The following is a 25397-nucleotide window of genomic DNA, read 5'->3' as shown; positions in this document are numbered from 1 at the left end:
ATTTTTATTAGGGCTATAGTGAATTATACTCCGTTTGATAATAAGTTTGAGAAATAATTTATTTTCAATTAAAAACAAAATAGATTGGAATCAAGTTAGGTCACAAGCCCGGAAAGAGGAGAATACATACGATCTGCATGCATGTGGGTGTGTCATGCGCATATTGAAGTTAGTTAGACTAACACTATATTTTAATTTTAGTATTATTTATAATTTATTATATAGATATTTATCATTCAACTCGTATTTTTATTAATGTCAGAAGAACCTTAAGTTAGGTCCAACCTAACGGCAGCTAATGAAATAAAAAAATAATAATCTATTACTTTCCAATAAAATATTAAAATACCTCTCATTTTACTTTAAACTTTGGTTACCTTTCTATTTTCAACTTAACGTTAAAAAACTAGAATCTGGTTACCCTTTTATTTTCATTTAACATTAAAAGACTTGAGGAGTCTGGTTACCCTTTTATTTTCAATTTAACTTTAAACAACTTGAGTCTGGTTACACTTTTGTTTTCATTTTAACTTTAAAAAACTTAGTCAAGTCAACTTAACTCATATATTTCAACAACTTAACGGTAGTGAGGTCATCTTGCAGCTGTAATTAACTTTAGGCTGTTAAAAAACTAAAGTTAAAATATCTTTGAGACATCTAAAGTAAAATACAAGTATGAAATGATACATATTTGCATGATTGTGTTAATGATAACTAAAGCAAAACGATAGTGTTTTTGATATATCTTCCTAACATCTTTAATTCCAAAGTAATTCAAGATCCCCTTTAATTATTATTATTTTCAAAAGAAAAATGTTGCATATATATAAGTAACATCTCTAATTCTAAAGACAGTTACTTCAATGTCTTGCACAGATTCCTCATTTCATGAACATTTGAGCATCAATACAGTTCTATTTTCGAGCATTACAAAAGAAATACTTATAGATGAATATGCTCACATGCCAATGGGATAATGCTCAGATATTAAAAGAGTTCATATTGTACAACTATTTCTGGCACCGATTTAATTAGGCCATCATGAAGTTTACCAATTTGCTCAAAAACTTCTCAAGACAAGATGAATAAGGTCAGATATTTTCCTGTAATGCTCCTCTAGTCCCTTCAAAAAGATCTGTGAGACAACTAATTGAGTCATTCTACTATGGGAAGTAAGATGCCTACAGTTTCCGACAAACCAAAGGTTGTGTAGTAGCTAACGCAATAGCTTATAATGCCTTATAAACTAGAAAAACCAAATGGTTGATCCATGCACCACTTACGTAAAAGCATTGCACCTCTTCACAAAAACTTGCTTACTAAAACTGAGTTTTTCTTATACATAAGTGGAGATCATATCAGAGAAACAATATTGAGAAGAACAAATCCATTGAAAGAGCAATACAAGATACATAGAGCAAAGAGTTTCGTATTGCCACAAGAAAGAGGGTATCAACTCTTGTACAGAACAAAATTGAACGCATTAAACCGTATCCTTACCGCTACACAGCTGTAGGAGAATCATGTCATAATATGTGAGAAATAAGTACACAGAATGATCTTCTCGTCATTTTTCACCAAAACTTCTTTCCTATTCATCAAGAAAGGCTGTGTTTAGACACCATCATTGTGCAGTTAGCTAGATACTGTAAATCTATTACATATTAGAGAAGCAGCACGACTCTAAATGAAAATTCAAGCAAATCAACGTCTGAATGATACCTCATGATGTTAAAGCGAAGAACAAAAGCAATCATTGCGACAACAGACTCCTATAATTAAAGAAGAACAAAAGCGATATTTACAACAACGGAGTCCTACAATAACTTGAGTAAATTTTACCTGTGTGAGTAATCAGCATATCTTGCATATTTGGTGTCAGATGTAGATTGATATCCACCCAAAGCATAAAAAATCTCCCAAACACCTTGACTATGCCTCCATTTATGTTCAAATCTGGCCCACCCTTCCTTTTTTGCCTTTCTTTACCCAGTTACCTTAGTTTATGGGCTTTCTTCCCAAACCCCATTTGTTCCAAATTTATTTCTACACCCTGAAACACCCACCATATGATAACATTAGCCATAAAGGCCTTAAAAAACTCATTTTCCTCCTTATCATGATGGCTTACTGTAATTCCCTTCCTTTTCCTAATTTTATTACCAAAGCTCTATTTCTTCTCATGGTTCCTTCCCCCAAGATGCCCTTTCATTTCAACCATTTTTCCCATTCCCTGGATGAATTTAAAAAATCTTTACATTCTTGACAAAGTCTAAGGCTCTAAGCATTGATTTTCACTATTATTCTATCAAGATCATCAGATTCAAATCATATGATTTATATCATGATGGCTATCATACAAACTGGATGAGCACTGAGAAAAAAAAAGCAGACGTTACATAACAGAAAGAAGTGAGGGTATAAGTGTATACCATGGAGAGTAAAGGCAAACTAGGTTCCCTACTCCAAGATCCACATTGTCGCATATCTTCGAACTGAATATAATAGTCCTCTCCCAGGTCCCATCAGCAACAGCACATTCTCTAGGACATTTTGCACTTAGGGAAAACTGAAGAAAAGTTAAAGATTACAAAAGCTATATAAGATATGTGCAAATTACTGAATCCAAAACATAATAAGTTGAGCTTCTTTTCAGTTACTACTCTTTAGTGGAAAGCAAGCATCAGTATAATATTCCTAAAATGCCACAATCAACTGATCATGTAGGGGCTAAAGGTGTTTGTGTGTATAACACTTGCTATTGTGATGATTTAACCTACCAGTTTGATCAGGCCACTGCAAAAAAGGGCAGAAAAACACAACTATTGTCAGCCTTTCATGTATAAGTATCCTTAGATGATCCAAATTATACATTAGCTTGATAGTCAATCCAAGCACTTGGAATATTCCTGCAACCATTAGTCGTTTCTACGAGTCCTCGATTAAGAATTCATGCTATTTTAAAAAGTTTCAATTGCATGTAAGAGGTCGATTTTAAGAATGGATTAGGCATCTATATTTTTGTCTTCATTCTTCAATAAGAGAAACTTACTACTGTGATAAGGAGACTTGCTTACGCATGAAATCATCAGGAGCTACTGGTTTAGTATTTGGGAACACCATGATATGCATTAATCAAGGTTCTGAATATCGTTATTAATATTGGTATCAATTGTTGGAAAAAATGATATTTATTAATTGTTTCGGCAACTATATCGGCCATTTCGGTTTCAGACTATTTAATGACTTAAATTCTAAAAAAGATATATCATAATTGTAGGAAAATTCCAAAAGTACATATCAATGGAAAAGATAAGAAAATTTAGATTATTCACATGATATAGTAACAGCATAACGTTAAGGGTGAAAACACTAAGAACAATGTGAATAGAGAATGAATTCAGTAATACACATGCCCATTGTTGTCATTTTCTCCCAATAGAAGTGGATGGCAGATGAGGCTAACAACCAACTTTACAACAAAGGTGATCTTATGAGGTGTTAAATGAGAGGGTAAAAAAGGGTGGAGTGAAGGAAAAAAATAGAAACAAAAAGGAAAAAAAGAGAAAGAAGGAAAGAAAATGGGAAGAAAACATAAGACATGGTGGTGCCCAAGAGTCTAAAGACATTAGGACATCAATAATTGATGTCCCACATTACATTCAGGTCAGATTAAACTTATGATATAATTTACATAAAATCTAGATAAAATCAAAATCAAAATTTTATATTTACCATTGATACAACTGATGTGACCGATATATATCAGCCAATACAACCAATACTAGGCTGATACAACCTATACTAAACTGATACGGCTCATATTAGGCTGAAACCAAGGGAAAACTAGTTTCGGCCCTAGTTTCAAATCAGTAATGGTCGATACCGATACATATCGGTGTCAGCCGATACTTTGAACCATGGCATTCATCATCTGAGCTAACTACAACACACATCTTCTAGGTGACCACAAACCATAATAAAAGAATTCATGTCACATTCTAGAAACATAAATGCAAAAAAAAAAAAAAAAAAAAGGTGGTAAGATATCTATGACTAAAGACGACGATTCAAGATAACAGTAATATTTCTAGATTGTAGCTCCAACTTCTAGGTCTCCATGTTCAAAAAATTACAAGTTTATTCTTTATCATGATAGGAAGATATAAATGGTTGTCTCCACTACAGAGAAATTAACACCTTTTTCTTAAAGGAAAGCATTATACTAATTAATCACCACGATTACAAAAAGGTCCAATATTGAAGATCAAAATATGCAACAATTGGTTGGCGAAGGACCATTCGCAGGTATATCCCAAGTCCAAAATATGACCAAAATCACAAGCAAATCTGATGCAGGAGTATAAAGACTAATGATATATTTTAGATTAGAGAGTTGATTGCAAATCTTTTAAGTGTCTTTATTGAGTCAAGTCTAGTTAAGATTGTGTTTAAATGGGCTAATTTTCTATTTTCATCATTTATTTGACCTAGTTTTATGTATTTGGGTCTCGTTTCGGCACAATTTAAGGCATTTGGGTTAATAACTTTTGCTTAGATTTTATTGGTACTCATACGGACAACGAAGGTCTATTTTGACCTAATCCAACTAGGAAATTGAGCATATCTGTAGTTCCTTATCCAACTCATATAAAATAGAAGGACAGGAGATAGAAGTCTTTTGTGACAACTATGGTTTTATTTCAAAGAAATGAAGAAAAGATATGTTCTCTTTCTTCTTCCCATGCATGAAGCATAGATGGTATGATGCCAAATTCTTTGGTGGGATTCTAATGAGCCATAGTGAGTGATGCAAGACAATGTCTCAATTACAGATTTGAGAAGAAGTATGGAAAATAATCAAACTCAGAAAATCCACCAATCAGGGTGTCGGAATCCACCGATGTTGGAATCCACCGACAAATACTTAATATATGAAAACTCTCAAAATGCTCATTAATCAATAAAAGATTATTACAAGCCTTTATATATGTAAAAGAAAGTAAAAAACAAGGATAAAAATAGCTCTAGAAGATGGCTAGCTACAACTCTCGTTAAGCCAAACGGCCACGGGTGTAACCCTTTTGTGCCTATGAGAGAAAACGTGACGAAAAGTGGTATCCCCACCAACTCTTCTAGGCTGGAAGAAACTCAACTCAGTCAAGTAGCTCTGATAGTACTCCAAAAAGTTAAAGTTAAGCTGCTATAACTCATCACGAGTGATTCACGTACAATCAGACTCTGGTCGCCCGTGCCATCAAATGAGAAAACGGTGAACCCCTCCTTCTGTAGTAGATATTATTTGATCATTCAAAATAACGTCTATCTTTTCTTGTGATGTGTATAGAAAAAGAGAAGTGGTATGTGGCATGATAGGGATATTTGAAAGAGTAGTAGATGTAGCATAGGGTTCAACGCAGATGTGCATAGATAGTTGGTAGACTACTAGATCCTCAATATTAAAAGTACAATTAATGCCGTAATTAGGGAGAATATCAATGACATAATCATTAGCACCTACACGTTTCAGAACTTGGAAAGGTCCTGCACTACGGGCATGCAACTTCTGAACAGTTCTTGAAGGGAATCGTTCGGGTCCGAGACGAATCATAACATGATCTCCAACATCGAACTCCTTGGCACGTTTGTGCAAGTCAGCATGTATTTTATACTGACGATTATTCGTCTCAATTCGCTTACTGATCTCTTGATGCAAAGAATGAACATTTACAAGAGTCCATTGAACCATTATGATTAGATTAGACGACTTCAATACTCGTCTTAAAGCTATTGAGATGGGTTGTGACCAACATGAGAATAGGAGTGACATTGGTGCATCCAACACGAGTGCCATGCATGCTGCTCCTAGTGTCGATACCCAAAGACAGGCCCTTAATGGCGACCAGAGTCTAACTGTACGTGGACCACTTGTGAGGAGTTGCAGTAGCTTGACCCTAACCTTTTGGAGTACTATCAGAGCCACTCGACTGAGTCAAGTTTTTTCCAACTCGAGAGAGTTGACGCGGACACCACTTTTTGTCATATTTAATCTCATAGGCACAAAAGGCAGCACCCGTGGGGCCTTTTGGCTTAACAAGGTTTATGACTAGCTATTTTCTAGAGTTATTTTCATCCTTTTGTCTTTTACTTTATTTTGCGTATATAAAGACTTGTAATCATCTTTTATTGATTAATGAACATTTTGAGAGTTTTCACATATTGAGTATTTGTTGGTGGATTCCAACACTCCGATTGGTGGATTTTTCGGGTTTGATTATTTTTCCTACTTCTTCTCAAATTTGTAGTCGAAACGTTGTCTAGCATCAGCTGGTGAGGACACTAGTTTTCGTCACATTTATTCTCATAGGCACAAAAGAGCTGCACACCCGTGGTCTTTTGGCTTAAGAAGGGCTATGACTAGCCATCTTCTAGGGCTATTTCCTCGTTTTTTGTCTTTTACTTGATTTTGTATATATAAAGGCTTGTAATCATCTTTTATTGATTAATGAATATTTTAAGAATTTTCACATATTGAGTGTTTGTTGGTGGATTCCAACGTCGATGGATTCTGACACCCTGGTTAGTGGATTCCCTGAGTTTGATTATTTTCCCTACTTATCAAATCTATAATTAAGACGTTATACATCAGCTTTGGTATCAGAGTAGATTGTTTTCTAGTTTATAAACACTCCACCGCCTAGATTCTATGCTGCGCCACATCTTTTCTTCGTCAGATCAATCGCACCACGAACATCAGATTGCTACGAGATCCGTCACCCGACAACATCAGGATCCGAATCTGAGTTACTAGAGATCACCTTTAACACGGAAAACAAGAAATCATTACCATCACCAAATCTCCACACAAAATTAGATCATCACAAGAAAGCTTCATTCAATATATTTTCTTTCCCTGTTCTAGATAAAAAAAAGAGCGTCTCTGTTATTTAAAAAAAATCAAATTTCAAAATTCATTTTATTTGTTTCCTCTTTTATCTTTAATTTTGAATTTGAAAATTTGAAAATTTGGAAATTTAGATTTAGATTTTTCCTTATTTATCTCAGTTAGTTTTCATAATTTTAGAAAATTAGTTTCCATAATTTTAAGAATTAGTTCCCATAATTTTAAATTTAATACCTATCTTATCTACCTTCCTTACTTAACCCCAACCAAACCCAAAACCTCAACCAACTAAGCCCACCAACTTAAACTAGCCTATCTTTTAGCATTAGTGGATCGATAAAACCTATCAAAACCCGACCCGTTTACTTATAATCCACACCCATTTAATTAGACCTAATCCTCACTCCACCTAATCAACTCAAGCCTCATTTAACCCAAATTCCACTAAAACCAAACTCAACCTTTCCTTCTTCCAATTTCCTCATCCCATCGTCTTCTTCCGCTCTAACCTAACTATCATCCCATCTTCATTCCGTTCGCCGACGCCACCACCGACCTCTACGGACGACGCCGTCGCCGTTCTCCATGGCCCTTCTGCTCCGACACGCCATCATCTTCACCACCGCCGCCGCCTACCACTACCGCTGCAACCACCTGCTGTAGCCGCATCAGTTATTGCACCCCGCTACAAAGCCGCCCCCTACCGCTGGAGTCCTTGCCGCCAGGGTCGCCTGCCCCTGCCGCTACAACCTATCACAGCTGTCTCTGCCGCTGCACCCAGCCGCAAACGCCCATGCCGTAGCTGTCCATCTGCAGTCGCTTCCACCGCCACCGCCTGTTGCTGCTGTCACTGCAGCCCTTGCAAACACTGTCACCATTGTAGGCGTTGCTGTCACTCCTGTAGCCCTTGCCGCCACCACTATTGCCGCAGCCAAAGCAATCGCCGCTGCTGCTACCACTGCCGCTGCCATCACAGCCACCACTGTCGTTGCCACCACAGTCGTCGCCACTGTCGTTATTGTCGGGCTACGACTACCACCATCTTCAATGGACTTGCGATATTCGGTAACATCTATCCTTTCTTTAGTATTATTTGTTAATCTTTAAATAGCAACTGTCTTTCTGTAGGTGTGGACCATATCCATATTGAGCTTGTTAGTGCCTGCTATTGCCTACCCATTTACATTACTTAGTTAATCTGTTTATTAAGACATTCGCTTAAGCATGCTATTGCCTAGTTACTTATATTGCTTGTTAAAATCAAAACAATTAATATTAATAGTAATACTAGCTAGGTTAGAGGGAAAGTCTTGACGGGATGAAAAAATTAGAAGAAGGAAATGTTGGATTTGGTTTTAGTGGAATTTGGGTTAAATAAGGCTTGGGTTGATTAGGTGGAGTGAGGATTAGGCCTAGTTAAATGGGTGTGGATTATAAGTAAACAGGTCAGGTTTTGGGTAGGTTTTATCGATCCACTAAGGCTAATAGATAGGCTAGTTTAGACCGGTGAGCTTAGTTGGTTAAGGTGTTGGGTTTGGTTGGAATTAAGATAGGAAGGAAAATAAGATAAGTATTAATCCTAAAATTATCAGAATTAATTCCTAAAATTATGGAAACTAATTTCCCAAAAATATGGAAACTAATTGAGATAAATAAGGAAAAATTTATCTTCTAAATCTGAATTTCCAAATTCAAGATTAAAGATAAAAGAGAAAACAAATAAACTGAATTTCGGAATTTGATTTTTTTTTTTTAACAGAGTTGTTTTTTTTTCTTTTTTGATCTAAAACGGAGAAAGAAAATCTATTGAATGAAGCTTACTTGTGATGATCTTCTAACTCCTAATTTTGTGTGGAAATTTGATAATAGTTTCTTGTTTTCCTCGTTGAGGGTTATCTCCTCGTGTAACTCGGATTTGGATCCTGATATTATTGGGCAACGAATCTCGTAGCGATTCGGTGTTCGTAGGGCGATTGATCTAATGAAAAAAAGATGTGACGCAGTATAGAATCCAAACAGTGGAGCGTCCATAAACTGGGAAACGATCTGCTTTGATACCAAAGCTAATGCAAGACAACGTCTCGATTGCAGACTTGAGAAGAAGTAGGAAAAATAATCAAACCTAGGTAATCCACCAACCAGTGTGTTGAAATCTACCGACATTGGAATCCACCGACAAACACTTAATATGTGAAAACTCTCAAAATATTCATTAATCAATAAAAGATGATTATAAGCATTTATATATGCAAAATAAAGTAAAAGATAAAAAGACGAAAAGACAAAAATAGACCTAGAAATTGGTTAGTCACAACCCTCGTTAAACCAAAGAGCCACGAGTGTAGCTCTTTTGTGCTTACGAGAATAAACGTAACGAAAAGTTATGTCCCCACCAATGAGTCTAAAATTTTTAATTTAATATATCATTTTCTTCTTCTTTCCAATCTTTCTTCTTTTCTTTGTAATTTTTCTTTCTTGTCTATACTCTCAAAATAATATATTTTTAGAGAACCAACCATAACATGGGCTAATTCTTTGGGCTAATTCTTTTAGAGAAAAACCAGAGTTATTTGGTGGCATGGATGTAGTCATCAATGGGACAAATTGCAAATAGTTCATAAAACCTACAAGACATTCATCTGAATGACTAATCCATAATAGCAAGGATACTCTAAACAAAACTGCAGAGTTAAGAAGTTGCACAGTCCATTGTCCATTCAGTGAAGAAAGTCAAGCTATTAGAATAAAAGCCAGACGACTTGTAATAGTTCAGTCACTAGATGATGTAAACCAGATGACCAGTGAGCACAATTATAAACTCTAGATGATTTAATGAATCTTACTGCATTAGCTTTCAAATTAGAATAATCATCTTACATGTGCTGATCATTTTTCCTACAAGAAATTAACCTTTCCAAAAGTAAAATACTAAGGAGTAGAGTTCAAAGAGAGATCAAGTGAATAATGCTTCCATGATACTCGATTATTTGATGATGTAAATGCAGTTCAGTTACCAATACAGTGGATACTGGATCAATACAGTCAATATTGAGCCAGGACTAAGAGAAAACTGGTTTCAGCCCCAGTTTCAAATAGGTAATGGCTAATGCCAATATGTATTGGTATTGGCCGATAATTCAAACCATGCCTAAATGTGTTCTCTCCATAATTTACAGCAACGAGTTGATGCGAAATATTAATGAAGAGATGCTGTTGAGATGGCATTCAAAAAACTTTTCCTAACTAGGAGTTGAGCAAGAATGAGGAAGCTAGACCAAATGAAAGTTTGTTAACTTTTGCACTAGTGTGATGGTTATTCTTGATATTATGATGACATTAAAGCTTTAAAGAAGGAATTACCAACCTCAGTGTCTTCAACCAAGCAACGGCAAACCGTCAGTTTTCCTTCCAAACTTCTTGATAAGATTTGCACAATGATGCCCCTTGAATTATCTTGAAATAGAGAAAAATAGTCAAAAGTTCGGTGGATTCCAACGTGCTGGCATATGATTATGTGTGTTTAAGAACATCAATATGAATTATTACAGCACAGCTAGTTTGTGTAGACAGATGTATCAACAATGACCACTATCAAGAGGATAAAGGACTACAAACTGAAAGAGTTTTTCCCTCCATGAAATTGCCTTGAGAACTCCAGATGCTTGTCCTTTTCAATCTGCAAAACTTGTTGCAGCCTCCCCCAATATCCAGTTCTGTCAAACAGGTAATCGATATATATATCTACATCTATGTTTTCCATAATTTGCAGAACAGAGTTCATATATAAAAAAAAAAAGAGGAAAAGATAGAGCTAGAATAATATGGATACTCTGCTAGTTTAATTGTGGGGACTGCAAGGCCTTCCAAATTAGATGCACTAAAAGCTTCTTGAAATAGATCTGTCATGGTTTGTCCTTTCAATTTCTGAGTTCCCAAACTTAAATGGTTTGGATCAATGTCCTGTAAGAGGAAAAAGAAATCATGTGAAACTAGTAACTGGTTCAGTGAAAAGCTAGGATGAAGTTAGTATGCCAAGAAGTACCTCATCCTCACTGGATGATCCACAAGCCATATACTCAAGGGGATCTTCATCATCAAGAACCCTTTGCCCCAACTGAGGCAATGATCTCTGACTAGAAGAGTTTGCTTTCTTTCCTTTGCTTTTACATTTTGTATAAGCTGCCTAACCAGAATCCATATATTATTACTCAAGTAACTCAACAATTTTACCAAGGTAAAAGTAAGTGAAGAATGCACACCAAGTTTGAAGTCCCAATAGAAGTGTCATTTTTCTCGTTTAGATCTTCTAGCAGTTCAGCCATTGAAGGCAGTGCTTTCTTTTCATGGGGTACAAACTCAATAGGCAGCTCTCTCTCTCCATCATAACAGTTCTCATTCCTATCCTTCAATGCACATGGCCAGGATTCTTCATGTGAATGTCCATCATAACATTTCTCATTCCTATCCTTCAATGCACATGGCCAGGATTCTTCATGTGAATGTGAACGGAAAGAAAATTTGAGACTAGTCCTACCTTTATGCCCTGGATGCCCTGGAACCAAAAAAATATATATGTTGACAAAACATGACAAAGAATGGTAAGAACGGAACTATATTTCCAGGAGTAGCAAGATAATATATATTAGACCTAGTTCTTAGGAGATGTGAAACATTAAAGAGATCTCCTCGGTTGGCACTTATCATGTATAATCCTATTGACGAGCCATGGATTATCAGAATCCTCGTAAAATGTAAACATTCATTGATTCAAACGTAACATATCTGCCATACTATAAATGTTTCTGTTTGTACGTGTTTTAGGAGAGCTAGATAAGGATGTGTCTGAGATTGTCCAATTACATAATTTAATGTTTTCCCATAAGCAAAATTTACCACATTGATTCCATTCATGCAGTTCATTTTCCTCTACCTAATTTGATGACATTGTAACTCATTTATGCTTTTTAGTTAATAGATTTTAGCATGTTACTTTGAGGAATTTCATTTATATGTTCCATATTGTATTTTTATCCCAATCCTACCCTAAACAGTATTATCATCTATAATATGGAATGCAACAACATAGATGCAACTGAAAACACAAGTGTCCATAATTCAGATATGGACAGAAAACAAGTGTCATAATGAACTGCATAACTCAGAGGAATGAAAAAAAAAAAAAAAACAGAAGAAGTTCCTCGTGTTATCAGGATTTCAGTTGCAACGTTCTATAATTATATAGGCAGCGCACCGGTCGACAAGTGTCATATAATGCCTAGTTGCTTGGCTGGTTCCTAAGTGGACGCCTATAAATCAAACTGGTCCAAAAGAAAGAAAGAACAGCAAAAATAGAATTCAACAGATATATCAACAAAGAACTAGCAGAAACCATAGAAAAATACTTCTTCTGGATACACCAGAGTTGGACGGCACTTTGGGGGGCAATTTAGGTAAACAAGCTAACTCATTGACTTCCTCTAAAACTTCACTCCATGTTGATGCTTCATCATTTTTATCCGTTTGAACAGTATTATAGTTCGCTTGAAGCCTGGAAGCTCCATAGGCAAATGAAAGCTCTGTTGGTGCAAGAGTATCCTATCCAGATATAATCAACAAAAAAAGAAAACAATCAAACATCACTGTCTGAAAGAGCAGGTAGTAGATTATGAAGTAAAAAGCAATAAGCAATGCCCATTAGAGCTTTAGTCAGCGAAAAAACTGTTCTCACAAATGAGAATAGTCATTTATATTAATCATTAATCAGAACATTAGCCCTGATGATTCTCTGGAGTCTAGAAATGTATTGTATACACCAAGGAACTACTTTATCTGGGAATACATGGCTATGAAATGCACCAAAGTGGTGAGTTTGCATAGCTCAAATCATATGACGAGCATGGATTGAAGTATCAGCCAATCCCAATCAGTATCGCTGAAACAAATCAGCTGGTTGATCCCCGATGCAAATCATCTGAAATGGAAGGCTGATACAACCGATAGTCCAATACGACCGATATTTATCATTTTTTCAAACATCCAATTCCTATCCTGAAACTGATACTTAGATACTTGATGATGAGCATCCATAGTTGCAAGTGGACATGACTTGACTTTTTTTTCTCTACATGTTGACATGTAGGGTGCATATGTATGTGCAAACTTGAAAGATTAATTGCATCACTATACACATCAAATAATTAGAGGGATTACTCATTATAACATTAATTATCAAACAAATGCAGAATCACACAAAAGGCCAAAAAGACTATGAACCTTGTTACCAATCCAAATGATAGCCAATCCCAACTAGTTGCTATTATTGCTAGTTGTTATTCTATTACCATCCAAAACGATCTTGATACAGATATTACAACTTAATTTAGAATCCAGAACTTTGCAATTCATATCAGATAAAAGCAATGAATTAAAAGGATATCCAGGTGATACTCCTTTGATCAAGATAATCCAATATGTAGGCCTCTGTTGGCAGGTATTATGTCAGTGACCGATACAACATAGTCATGCTAAGAGCTAACCAGTAAGGCCCATGCTTGGACTCTCACATTTTGCACTCTTCAAAGTAAGTGTATCTAGAAAGTTTCTACTTGTTGAGATAAGGCTTCGTAGAGTACAATCCTGAATATTATTCTTGGTACAAGTGACATATTTCATCAAAGTAGAAGTTCAGAAATGAAGCTCTTTCAAAAGCTGCCTAATGTTGTTCTTTCAATCTAATTCAATTGTTTCCTACATGTACAAAATGTATAAATCTTCTCTTCCATGATCCAAATGCAAGATTGCTCCTCTAGTACTTCACAAAGATTAAGTCACAAAATTGTTAGTAGGTAGTAAACAAGCAACAAGAAGCCTGAGATCAAGGTTCTAACTTCTAAGTATCAGTTTCAAGATTGGCAGCCCCAAAACACAATACTTATCGGCCAATGTATTGATCATTTTGGTATAAGATTATTTTTTTAATTACATAAAATTGAATAACTAACAACATCACCATGTGCTAGAAAATGGTTTCTGACTACCATCTGTACCATTAAAGTAGAAAATTTCACAAATCAAATATCTGAAAAAGAAAACATAAGCCGCAAGGGATAACCATTACTTTCATACCACAAAGGCCAAAACATAAAAGGAAAACAACCAAGGGACACAGGTTAAGGTTTAAGAACAATTGATGTTGCAAGAAATACTTATTTATGGCCTGAAAGAAATTTTATACCAACTCAGAAAAGAAAGTTATTAATGGAAATCCTTCATTGAAGTAAGTCAAGTCAATAGATTTTGAAAGATCTAGTTCAATCTGATTTTATAACAGAAGAATCTAAATGAACAGAATAATGTAAAAACAATAGCAAGATCTAAGTACCTCATCAGAAATTGATTCGTTAACAGAAACACTACGATGATCTTCTTGTGTTCGAGGCTGAATAGATCTGCTTGGACCACTGCATAATCCTTGCACTTCAATGTCACACTCAGACAAGAAATCATCCATAGTCTGGGCATGTTGAGTTTCTCATTTATTACCACAAAAACAAAAGATGATTGGTAAAAACAAAATGGAAGAGAGAGGGAGAATTGAAAGTCTTAAGAGTTAAGAAACTTTGAAGGTCCTTTATCTCCTTCGAAACAAACAATGAAGAAGATGTATATGATTGCTTAAATCACCTGAAAAGGTCTCAGAAGTAATAAGAAGAAATCATAATTTTCCATCAGACATTGAGGATGCAGTAGAACAATTGGTTGTGAATTTAAGCAATCATCATACTTTCTTACGTAATGCAGTAATTATAATTTTTTTACTAATCCTCCTAGCAATTATTGATAGTAGGAGCAGTGATGTCTGTGACAATTCCATTAAGTCACAAAACAACACTAATATGTTTTCCTTTTCATCTTGTTAGAAGATGCATACATTTTCCCTCTCTATCACTTGCATTGACATTTATTCGATATGGGCATCCTACATACAATTTCCTCACAATTTATACTTCACATCCAAAAGGCCAATTTTTGGAGAGTGAAATGTTCATCATATTCAAGAAAAAAATCTCACATTCATCCATGATTCTCTGAGAATCAAGTGAGTAGCTAATTTCTCCAGAGAATTACTCCTATATGTATTTTGAAGTTCCTCCTCACATCTATGTTCGCAAGAAAGTGACCTGGTTGATTAGGCTTGGCTTGTTAATAGGGTCAAGCTGTGCTTTGGGCCAGTTTGGACGATATTATTTGTTTGATCTCTTTGCCCTATAATCATGATGTTTAGTGTTTTTGCATCATTTAATTTAGGCTAATACAATTGCCTTTATTACCATTAAAAAAAGGACCCACTTCGGTGTGGTTTCGTTCCACACCACCTGATATCTCTGACCTTTTATATAAGGATACTTTGAATATATCCCTAAATATCTAAAGTGCTTTTTCGTCATATTTTTAGGCTAATACAATTGCCTTTATTGACCATTAAGAAAAGGCCATGTGGAGTTCAACACAACCAAGAAAGGAAGAGATTATAGGTAAAATATATAAGCATACCTCGCAGAAGGATCAGCAAATTCAAGAACCTATTTCTAACTATATCAATACATTCAGTTACCTCTAAATCACATGTGTCAACATGTTATTTTCTCCCATGTGATCAAATATTTGTCAACTCTTATGTGCTTTAAATTTTAAATTTCTCTTTGACAAAGTTATGCATCTGTAAACATTGAAATATACTCATCCACTATGAGAATTAATGTTCTAAGTTCTAACATATTGACAGTTATTGAAGAGATAGATTGCCAAAAGTACATGAAGGAAGCTGTTGCACTTAGCAAATTGGTTGCACTGCAAAGTTCTCCTCAACTAATGGAAAAGGAAGCAGAACTCATAGAGGTTCATGATAACAATCCATTCAAGAAGAGGAAGTTGGAAAACAGGAAGTCAGAGATCCAGAACATAAGTCAGTCAGTTTCAGTTCTGGGAAATGAGGAACTATCCATCACATCATTTCCATTAACATCACAAGAAAGTGTCTGATTCCAAACCGCGGAACAATGTTTTAGTTGGAAAAGAGAAGATTCTGAAGAAGTCCACAACCAAAATTGATCGGAGAAATCTAAATGAAAGAACTGGCATACTAAAGTTCTTCAAAGAAATTTGTAATTCTGGATCTTTTGGCTAAATTATTGTTTTAAAATTCTACTTTCTTTTCAGTAGCAAACATCATTGGTATTAAGAAAGCATCATAAATATATATAGTGGTAGCGAAGGTTTCATTAGGATTTAATGAGTTAAATTATTGACTGTATTGGGACATCTATATATATGTCAATTGTGCTTAGAAATTTGTCTTGAATCCTGCTTCAAGGAGGAAGTATACTATGAGAGAAGTAGTATCCGCAACCTACAGATGATGTGAGTCACAAAATGGAGAAGTATCCGACTTCTGGCATAGTGAGGTTGGCTTTAGATTGGTCAATTTAGGAACTAAAGATTTTAATGAAACATGCAAAAAGATTAGAAAAGAATAGGTTAGAGTTAATTAGGTCTCGACAATAGATAATTTTGATGTAAGGAGCTTTGAAAGAAGTGATGTATAGGTCTAGCAAGATAAAAGCTTAACACACCACCTACTATACTACCATGTAAAGTTGTAAACAGCCTATTTCTCTTGATGAGAAAAAAGAAAATAAAGGGAAGAAAGAAAAAGATAATTATATCCCTCTCCTGCAAATTAAAAGTGTACTTTTTTGTAAAAAAGAAAATTGTGCTTGCTTGATCTATAGTTGCAACAAGATACGAGGAAAAATGCTAAGAAGATCTTAGCTGTTCTGAATAATGACCCGATACCTTGGGTCGATCTAGTTTTGACTAAATATAAGCCCATCCATCCTTGGAAGGTTAACAACCCTTGCAAATGTGATTGGAGCTGGCAACTCATCTGGAGTCAGCCAGCCACTTCCAGCATGGGTTGCGGAAGCTTATAAAAAATAGTAAGTCTACTAATTTGTGGTGTGATCCCTGGTTGGCTTCTGTTCCCTTGAGACATTGGCCAATGTACCTCAACATAGGGCTTAGACACTCAGTTTACAAGGTCTCGAACCTTATGGTGGATCAGGCCTCGCATGAGGGCTTGATTCTTAATTTACTCAGGCCGGTTGCTAGTGAGAATATTTTTCTCTATTGCTATCTCGTTTAGGAAGGCTAGGGATATATGGGTTTGGTTGCCCAATCCTTGTGGCTCTTAGCCTTGGACAAGTCTGTCTACACTTTCTTGCAGACTAAAACCATCAATCCCCCCACCATCTGAGATGGGTGGAAGGGATATTCACATTCCGCTTAAAATCAAGGTTTCCTTGAGGAAACTGATCTAGGTAAATTGCCCACATCTGATAACCTATCTCGAATATGCTAGCCTATGTCCGAACTGCAACTTTCTTTCTCCCTGAATCCATATTGCACCTTTTCTACCACTGTAATTTTGCCACCTTTGCATGGACTTTTGCAACGGAATGACTTGACATTCCCTTTACTATGCATGGTTGGGAAAGGAGGGGGATGGATCTGGGAGGATGGTGGCTTTTTGAGTAAGCAAAAAGCTTTTTCGAGGGCCCTGCTGGCTGTGATCCTTTGGCAACTCTAGAAAATAAGGAATGAGACATGTTTTAAAAACACTCTGAAAGACTCCCATAAGGTATGGGACGTTGCTCTTAACCTTACTTTAGAATACCTAGGACAACTTTATGTTGGTGCTACAAATCCTAATCCTGCTAGCCAGCTTATCCGCTAGGATCCTCCTCCGAGTTGGGTCAAACTCAACTTGGATGGCTCCTTTACGGGACAAGTGAACACGGCAGGATTAGTATTCATAGCTCGCCTGCCTAATGGGGAGCCTCTGTTTGCAGGGTCAAGGTGTGCTCCTTACCATTCTACACTTGTGGTGGAGGTGGCTGCTGTTAGGGAATGTCTGCTGGGCTTACAAACCTATCATTTGGAGAATATTTGGGTCGAGACAGATTCTTTGTTGCTGGCAAACATTTTGAACAAGGTTCATAAGCCACCTTGTACGCTGGACTCAGTGGTGGATGACATTAGTTTACTCTTAGAAAAATTTCAAAATTGTAAAATCTCCCATCTGTATAGAGAAGTCAATAAACCAGCTGATTAGCTTGCTAACACAGGAAGGACTCTGGGATACGGGTGTTTGTGGGTTGGGTCGTTGCCCTCCGTGCTGCTGCGGTTTATGTAAGAGTGGTGATTAATCTATAGCATTTAGTTTCTAAAAAAAATTTACTTAATTTTCACCATTCATTCATCAAGCAGGAAAATTTGATTCTTTGATCTACCTTAGCTCTCTTTTCTTTATATCTCCTTTCTCTCCGCTAACCTCTACCTAATAGCAGTTAGGAAATGCAACTATGCATATTAGGGTTCTCGAAGCGAAAAACGAATCCCACTACCTTCTTCCCATGCGAGTAGAGAGATCGGAGGCTTTCGGAGCAGTCGCAATCATAGCCCGGCCGATCCAACCCATCATCATCTATAGCAAGAACCCTAATTTAAGGCCGATAGATAGAAAAAAACTCCTCATAGCGATAGAGAGAGAAAGACACCTGAAATGCTACGATCGGAGTCTTGATCTCCCTGAGAAGGAAAGCCACAAATGTTAGTGTAGAGAGAGAGAGAGAGAGGAGGTTGGATTGGGGTTTCGAGGCTACTTGTTCTCACCGCAGAAGCATTTTGCCGCCACATTTTGGCAACCGGGAAGCAGCGAAGGCACTGGTTTCGGCCTTCCGGGAAGTGGACAGTGAAATTTGCATATAACTCCCTCCTTTAATAAAGTTATCGTTAGAACCCCATCTTTTACACTAAAACTTTTACAAAGACTTCATAATTGCTACCGTAATTACTACTTTATTTTTTAAAATATTATAATTACCATCGAAATCAAATATGATTCCTTAAGTAAATTCAAATAATTATAATTAAAATTAAACTTATATTTAAAAACACAATTTTACCTATGTATAAATTATTTAAATTAGTTCAAAAGCTGTTCAATAATTTACCCAAATATCGCAATACGATAAAAAAAACAATTTTTTTATGTGTAAGACATAAATCGTTTCTTTAATATTTTTACATTCTAAATTAAAAAAAATATTAGTCTCTTATATATTTATTAACTTTAACAAATATTTTTGTTGAAAATATTCAAATTAATATTTTATAAAAATGTAATAATAACAATAATGATATTTTTGAAAGCATACGGGGCAATTATGTAAAAACCCCTTTTATAAAATGCCTTATAGAATATTTGTTACATATGAGTATATGACCGTTAAAATTATCAAATATACGAGTGACCAAATTTAAAATGTCTAAATATATCACTTATATTATGATATTGGTAGCATTAGCTATTTTTCGTTCATTTACACAATTTATATTAAGTTAAAATGATATGTTTAATTTTAAGAGAAATTTTCATATATCACCCTACTTTTTAATGAAATTGCGAAATATGTGCAAAAAAAATATAATACATGTTAAGTAGAGAAATTTTATTACTTAAATAACTAAATTTTTTTATTTATAAAATTACTAAAATACTCCTAATATAACTTAGTACAATATTAAGGTATTTTCTGTATATATTTATCAAATTATAGAGCTTAATTTATAAATAGTAAAAAAATATAGGTATAAATTATAATTTCGTTAAAGAAAGGGTTTTATATATAAATTTCTTTAATTTTAATAACAATTATAATATTTTTTAAAAAATATTTAGAGGGCCTTTCCAATCAGTCTAGTCTTATAATTTAATATTCTAAAACAATTTTCTCCCGCCAAAGCTGCAGACCGTAGTGGAATCAAATTTAATTTAAAATTCTTTATTACTTGCTTTTGTCCAAACCACGCCCCTCCGAATATATAAGCGGCAAGAAAAAGACCCACAGCTCGAGACGATGAAGCCCAAGGCCGCAAAACCCAAAGGTAGGGGGAGAGCAAAAGCCTCGCCTTCTCCGGCGGCGGCGCGGCGGAGCTCTCCTGCCGGCGATCTCTCCCTCCAGCTCGGGAGCGTCTCCTTGTTCTCCTTCTCCTCCGATCCCCCGTCCCGCTTCCAGAAGCTTCTAGAAGCCGATGAGGGGCGGCCCGAACCGCCTCCCTCGTCGGAGATGGAGGAAGCAGGGGAGGATAAGGACTGCATCCTGAGTCAAGATTTCTTCTGGTAGGTCGTTTATCGGTAGTTTCTTTTTTTTTCTCTTGGTTGTCTAAAGTTTGGATTTTTAGGTCGTCCGATTGTGTTTTGCAGCACTCCGGACTATATTACCCCAGATGCGCAGCAGATTTGGAACGATTTTGAGTTCAATAAGGTACAATATGTGATATTTGGCATTGACTCGGTGTCGTTTGGAAGATCCAGTTGTTAATTTCTGGTGTTGTACTGTTAGGAGAATATTCCTTGCCCCAAATCGCCGGAGAAGTCTGTGAATGGACGGAACAAGCGGCATCGACCAGGTATAAATTCAGCTTCTTGTGGTTTTTGTCTTATTTTTCACTTTACGTCTTTTATCTTTGTTGTTTATAGTATTGCAGCAGAAGCTGCTCGATTCATCTCAGAAAATGTAGATTTTGATTTGATGATTGAGTTTTACGTTTCAAATTGATTGATTGATCTCTTTTAGTTATTTACAATGACAAAATACAATGGGTGAAGAGTTTGGGATACTGACGTCTTTTAATGGAAATGAGTTTCTGTATGGACGAATCAATCCTTAACTTTGGATGTTCACTGTTCATCAAGATGGTCTTTATGATTTGTGCACTTTTGTGTGTCTTTCTTTTAATTTCTTTTATTCATTTGGCTGTTATTCATATAAACAGTTCATCTTAAACTTGTTTTATTGTTGAGCAACAATCGGTAATATAATAATTTATTGAGAGTTGGGGAATATGATAGTCAAATGGAGATATTAGTTACTTGGTTGATAACAAGAAGCGGGCAAGCATTAGGCTTCCAAGTAGTGGGAGAAAAGCCCTGGAAAGCATTCGTATCACATTATGAGTATTTATATATGTTTTCTAATCCTTCATTCCCGACCATCATAGGTATTTTAGATGTAACTGGAAAGTCCCAGCAACTTAGATGTTAAGACTAGGGTAAGCATATATGATTCTTTCTTAGCAATAATTCTGTACTATTTTTCTTGTTCTTACTGCTGTTGATTGTTCTTGCTCATAGATGGTATCCCAGGCAATTCTTGCCCGACCAACCTTCCATGCTTTCAACAGATTGCAGATGTCCACTTGGATAATTTTGGGTCAGATGAACTTGAGGAAGAGAAGATGTTGCTAAATGGTTCACAAAAGAAACAAAATTATGTATCTCAATCTGCAGTAGCTTTGCGTTGCCGGGTTATGCCCCCACCATGCATCAAAAATCCATATATGAATGCATCTACATCAGTTGATCTAGAAATCTTTTGTGACAGGAGGTTGAAATCAACAGGTAAAATCCTCTTCATTTCTTCTACGTGATTGTGCCTGTATAGTTTTGACCATAACAGTATTTTTTCTACCTTAGTAGCACAAATTTGACATCCGAGATTTGGATATCATGATCTCTCATGTCATTGCATTATATTTACTCTGCCCCAGTGTCCCAGAATTTATATGGTAATTTCTGGCGCAACAATGACACTGCATCTCAATGTTTATAATAAAGATTTAAGTATTGATGGTTACTTTTTAATCTGCAATGATGCAATCATTTATATGCCAAAGCCTATGCCTTTTTCTTCCCAAGAGGCTAATCTAGATCTCCTGAACCTTATGATTTATCAGTCAAATACATAGAACTTACAGAAAGAAATTCTCACTCCGTCTCTGAGACTTCATTATGGATAACATAACTATGATATATGCAGGTTTCTCTCCATCAGTTGGTAGTGATGGCCTCTCACGTTACCGCACTGATTTCCATGAAATTGAGGTCTGTCTTAAATTCCTATTTTATAGGCCCTTCTCACTGTCTAGTCATAATAGTGGTTTAGTTATTTGTTGTTCGAACATTTGATTTACATATTAACTTGCTCCTTTTTCAGCAAATTGGGTGTGGTAATTTCAGTCGTGTATTCAAGGTTCTGAAGAGAATAGATGGCTGCTTGTATGCAGTGAAACAGAGCATAAAGCAGCTGCATCATGATGTGGAAAGGTAGCTTCATTTATGCAGCCTCTCAATAACTTAGGAATTATTAGATAACATGACATCTCATAATCTTATCTTCCAGGAGGCAGGCATTGATGGAAGTTCAAGCTTTAGCAGCCTTAGGTGTCTTTTGTCATTCTTTTTCCTTTATTCATTCCCACTATAAAACTTAATCAGTACAAGTAATTTGAATTTGCTCTCCATTTTAGGTTCTCATGAGAATATAATTGGATACTACACTTCGTGGTTTGAAAATGAGCAACTTTACATTCAGATGGAACTTTGTGACTGGTGTCTATCCATCAACAGAAGCCATAAATCTAAGGGTGGAGACATCCTTGCAATTCTGTATCAGGTTCTGAATTTCTGTTGCAACATCTTTTTAATGCTTTTGCCTTTTGTTCTTCGTGACTGCCATTTTGCTCAATTGCATCCATGGAAATTACTAGGATGAGTTCTTGATATGCATATATGCACTTTTAAATTTTTATGACAAACGCTATCTAATATAGATTAATGTCAACTTATTCACCGCCACAGGCTAATTTAGTAGTTGTAAAAGTCTGGAAGTAGTGCAGTTAAGATTACAGAAGCATCAGACCAGGAACTTCATTAGAAATTACTGTGGTGCCTGCAAGGCATAGTTAAGATGTCAGAGTACAGGATTCCATTATAGTATCATTCATTTTCAGGAACTTGAATATATACTGCACAAGATATTAAGATGTCAGAAGCTTGAGCTTAAAATCTTTTTGGTGGGAAATATGGACAACCTAATATGTTTTGTTTTGTTATAATCTGTCTTTGCAAATGTCATCAAAACAGTTAAGGGCATCAATTGCTCAAAAAAGTTCTTATGAGTCAAAACACATTTAAAGAAGCAGTTCTATGCTTTCCAAGATTAAAGTTCAGAAAGATATTTCATAATTACACTTAGATCAAGGAAAACAGAAAAAGAAGTTGAAACTAGATAAATCGGAATTACTTAATTCAGCTAAATTGATTGCAGATGTACCTCTATGTTAAAATACGTTGACCTTTTCTTTGCAGAAAATGATGCAACATTGTTTTATAGGAAAATAAATCTCCTCTTTGAGGTCTGAGGAGCTATCTTTAGGAAGCTGTAGTATTGGTGGTTGTGAAGGATATTTCAAGTTTATACAATTTTGTCTCTGAGTCATCTATGGGTTAATGAGCTCTGCAGGACTTCCTTGTTTTTAGCTGTTCTGTTCATTGAGGGAACCAGTTGATCAGATAGACAACACAGAAGCATGTCACAAACTCACAATTCAATAGAGCAATATAAGGACATTATCTTTGCTTTGTTTTAAAGATAATGTTTGGAACTTTGGATTAGGATGTTCATACCTTGCTGCCATTTCCATTTTGTTATGTAATCTCAACTTTGCAAATGCTTTAGTTTAATTGCAGCAATATCTAAAGCTTTCATCTGAGGGTAGTATAATAAATTCACTTTCGGTGCTTTGCAGAATAGATGCTTCATTTTAATTGACAAGACTAAATTTTAAGAAAGTTTAATTTGTTACAGATAGCTAAAGCATTGCGGTTTATGCATGAGCGTGGCATAGCCCACCTGGATGTGAAACCAGAGAATATATATGTCAAAAATGGTATCTACAAACTTGGAGACTTTGGGTGTGCAACACTTGTTGATCGGAGTTTGTGTATTGAAGAAGGTGATGCACGATACATGCCTCAAGAAATGCTGAATGATAAGTATGAGCATCTCGACAAGGTTGACATCTTTTCTCTTGGAGCAACTACCTTTGAGCTTGTGAAAGGAACCCCCCTTCCTGAATCCGGCCCTCAGTTCTTAAGCCTCAGAGAGGGCAAAATCCCACTGCTACCTGGCTATCCTATCCAGTTTCAGTCCTTACTGAAGGTAGAAATAATATTTGAATACCTCTTTTCATTTACTCCATTATATTATTCATGAGCTTAGCTTTAGGAAGCAGGCTTGTTTGTGATCTGAATGAGATATTCCACTGTGTGAGTGGAACTTAGTAATACCTAGTGGTTTTAACTTTTTTTCAAGAAGAAAAGCTGATCATCCATTCCTCTGCAACTGTTTGACATAAAAGACTTCATCACCTTTTGTTGTTGTTTTTTCTCCAATCTCTTTCAGGCCATGATGGACCCTGATCCTTTAAGGCGGCCTTCTGCAAGAGAAATCATGGAGCATCCAATTTTTGAAAAGTTTGCTTTGCATCAATCCAGCAATCTAATATTGCGTTAATCTGCCCGGCTGATTATGGGATATTCTGACCTGTGAGTGGCATGTTCTTCATCCCTTTTTGTAACATATCACGCGATATAATGCCCAAATTTTGTAAAGATACTTGGCCTTTGGGCTTTTGGGACTATATGAAAAGTCATTCCTCAGTTGAGTTCAGAGTAAAACTTTTTCTTATTTAGTTTTAGAATAAGAAAAAAAAACATAATTTAGTATGTCTTTTTATATTAGTCTAATAAATTAGATAGTAGTTTATTAATATCTACTTCTCTTTTTTCTATTTCCATCTAAAATTTTTATATTTGCCGATTACTATTTCACATTAATAATTACACAATTATATTTAGTTTCTAATTAAACATTATAATAGGTTAGACGAGAGTGTAAACTCTTCTATGAAAATATAAAAAAATTAACATGGTTATATTAGCATTGAACCATTTAAGGGTTGAAGGAAGGTATATTCTTTGTTAATATATGGTTAATGTGAACTCTGCCTAAAGTTTGGTTTGCGAAAATGTATTACTTATTAATGATGGGATTGGGGTTTTGCAGTATTTGCGACTGAGAGGCCCTAGCAATAGCATCAATAATAATTTAAATAAATTGATCTTTGGACATCTATATTCCTATACTATTAGATCCATTAGAATTTAGGACCCTGAGATTCAAGATGAGCTGTACAACTGTTATAATGATCTTCAAAGGCTGATGAACAAAAATAATGTCATGATGAGTATGCTTATTGGCGTATTATTCGTAGGGTATACGATATTTTGATGTACTCGTATGTTATTACTTTTAGACAGTACAAATATATATTTTTTCGAATGAGAACAATAAAGTATAATCAAATATAGTGAAAAATCAAAATGATAATGATATGATTCGATTTATATTAGCATGATATTGGAATGAGTCTATTTATCTAGTTGAGTTTGTTAGAAGCAATAAAATTATTTTTGCCGGAGCACGTTCGAATACCTACACATTATTTACAAAAACAAAACGCAAAT

At 35.5% G+C, this 25397-nt stretch overlaps 2 protein-coding genes across 8 annotated transcripts; one reads left to right on the top strand and one right to left on the bottom strand.

Moving 5' to 3' along the window:
• Nucleotides 1-1088: 1088 nt before the first annotated feature.
• Nucleotides 1089-18728, bottom strand: LOC140766007 (uncharacterized). 7 transcript variants are annotated; one of them, XR_012105260.1, is made up of 14 exons: nt 18638-18728; nt 18523-18553; nt 18370-18449; nt 14286-14417; nt 12307-12499; nt 11164-11456; nt 10947-11087; nt 10734-10864; nt 10520-10617; nt 10269-10357; nt 2433-2569; nt 2164-2233; nt 1843-2053; nt 1308-1591 (listed from the first exon to the last, which is right to left on the bottom strand). XR_012105260.1 is itself a non-coding variant. In XM_073105378.1 (13 exons), exons 1-12 carry the CDS (start codon nt 18659-18661, stop codon nt 1522-1524), a joined length of 1419 nt encoding a protein of 472 aa, XP_072961479.1. In that variant the 5' UTR covers nt 18662-18728; the 3' UTR covers nt 1089-1135; nt 1501-1521. The 7 variants fall into 7 exon arrangements, 5 of the variants coding, with proteins under 5 accessions (XP_072961479.1, XP_072961478.1, XP_072961480.1 ...); XM_073105378.1 differs by lacking the exons at nt 1843-2053; nt 2164-2233 and adding an exon at nt 1089-1135 and having other exon boundaries at nt 1501-1591; XR_012105261.1 differs by lacking the exon at nt 2164-2233.
• Nucleotides 18729-19879: 1151 nt separating this feature from the next.
• On the top strand, nt 19880-24536 carry LOC140765499 (wee1-like protein kinase). The gene is made up of 10 exons (XM_073104621.1): nt 19880-20147; nt 20232-20292; nt 20371-20437; nt 21162-21428; nt 21847-21911; nt 22024-22133; nt 22210-22250; nt 22337-22482; nt 23677-24030; nt 24274-24536. The coding sequence occupies exons 1-10, from the start codon at nt 19885-19887 to the stop codon at nt 24382-24384; spliced, it is 1485 nt and encodes a 494-aa protein (XP_072960722.1). The 5' UTR covers nt 19880-19884; the 3' UTR covers nt 24385-24536.
• Nucleotides 24537-25397: the final 861 nt, after the last annotated feature.

The sequence above is a fragment of the Typha angustifolia genome, chromosome 8 (assembly GCF_048772165.1).
Source record: "Typha angustifolia cultivar Huaian chromosome 8, ASM4877216v1, whole genome shotgun sequence".
In the NCBI taxonomy this organism is placed as follows: Eukaryota; Viridiplantae; Streptophyta; class Magnoliopsida; order Poales; family Typhaceae; genus Typha; species Typha angustifolia.
This window is presented reverse-complemented; position numbering and strand designations above follow the sequence as displayed.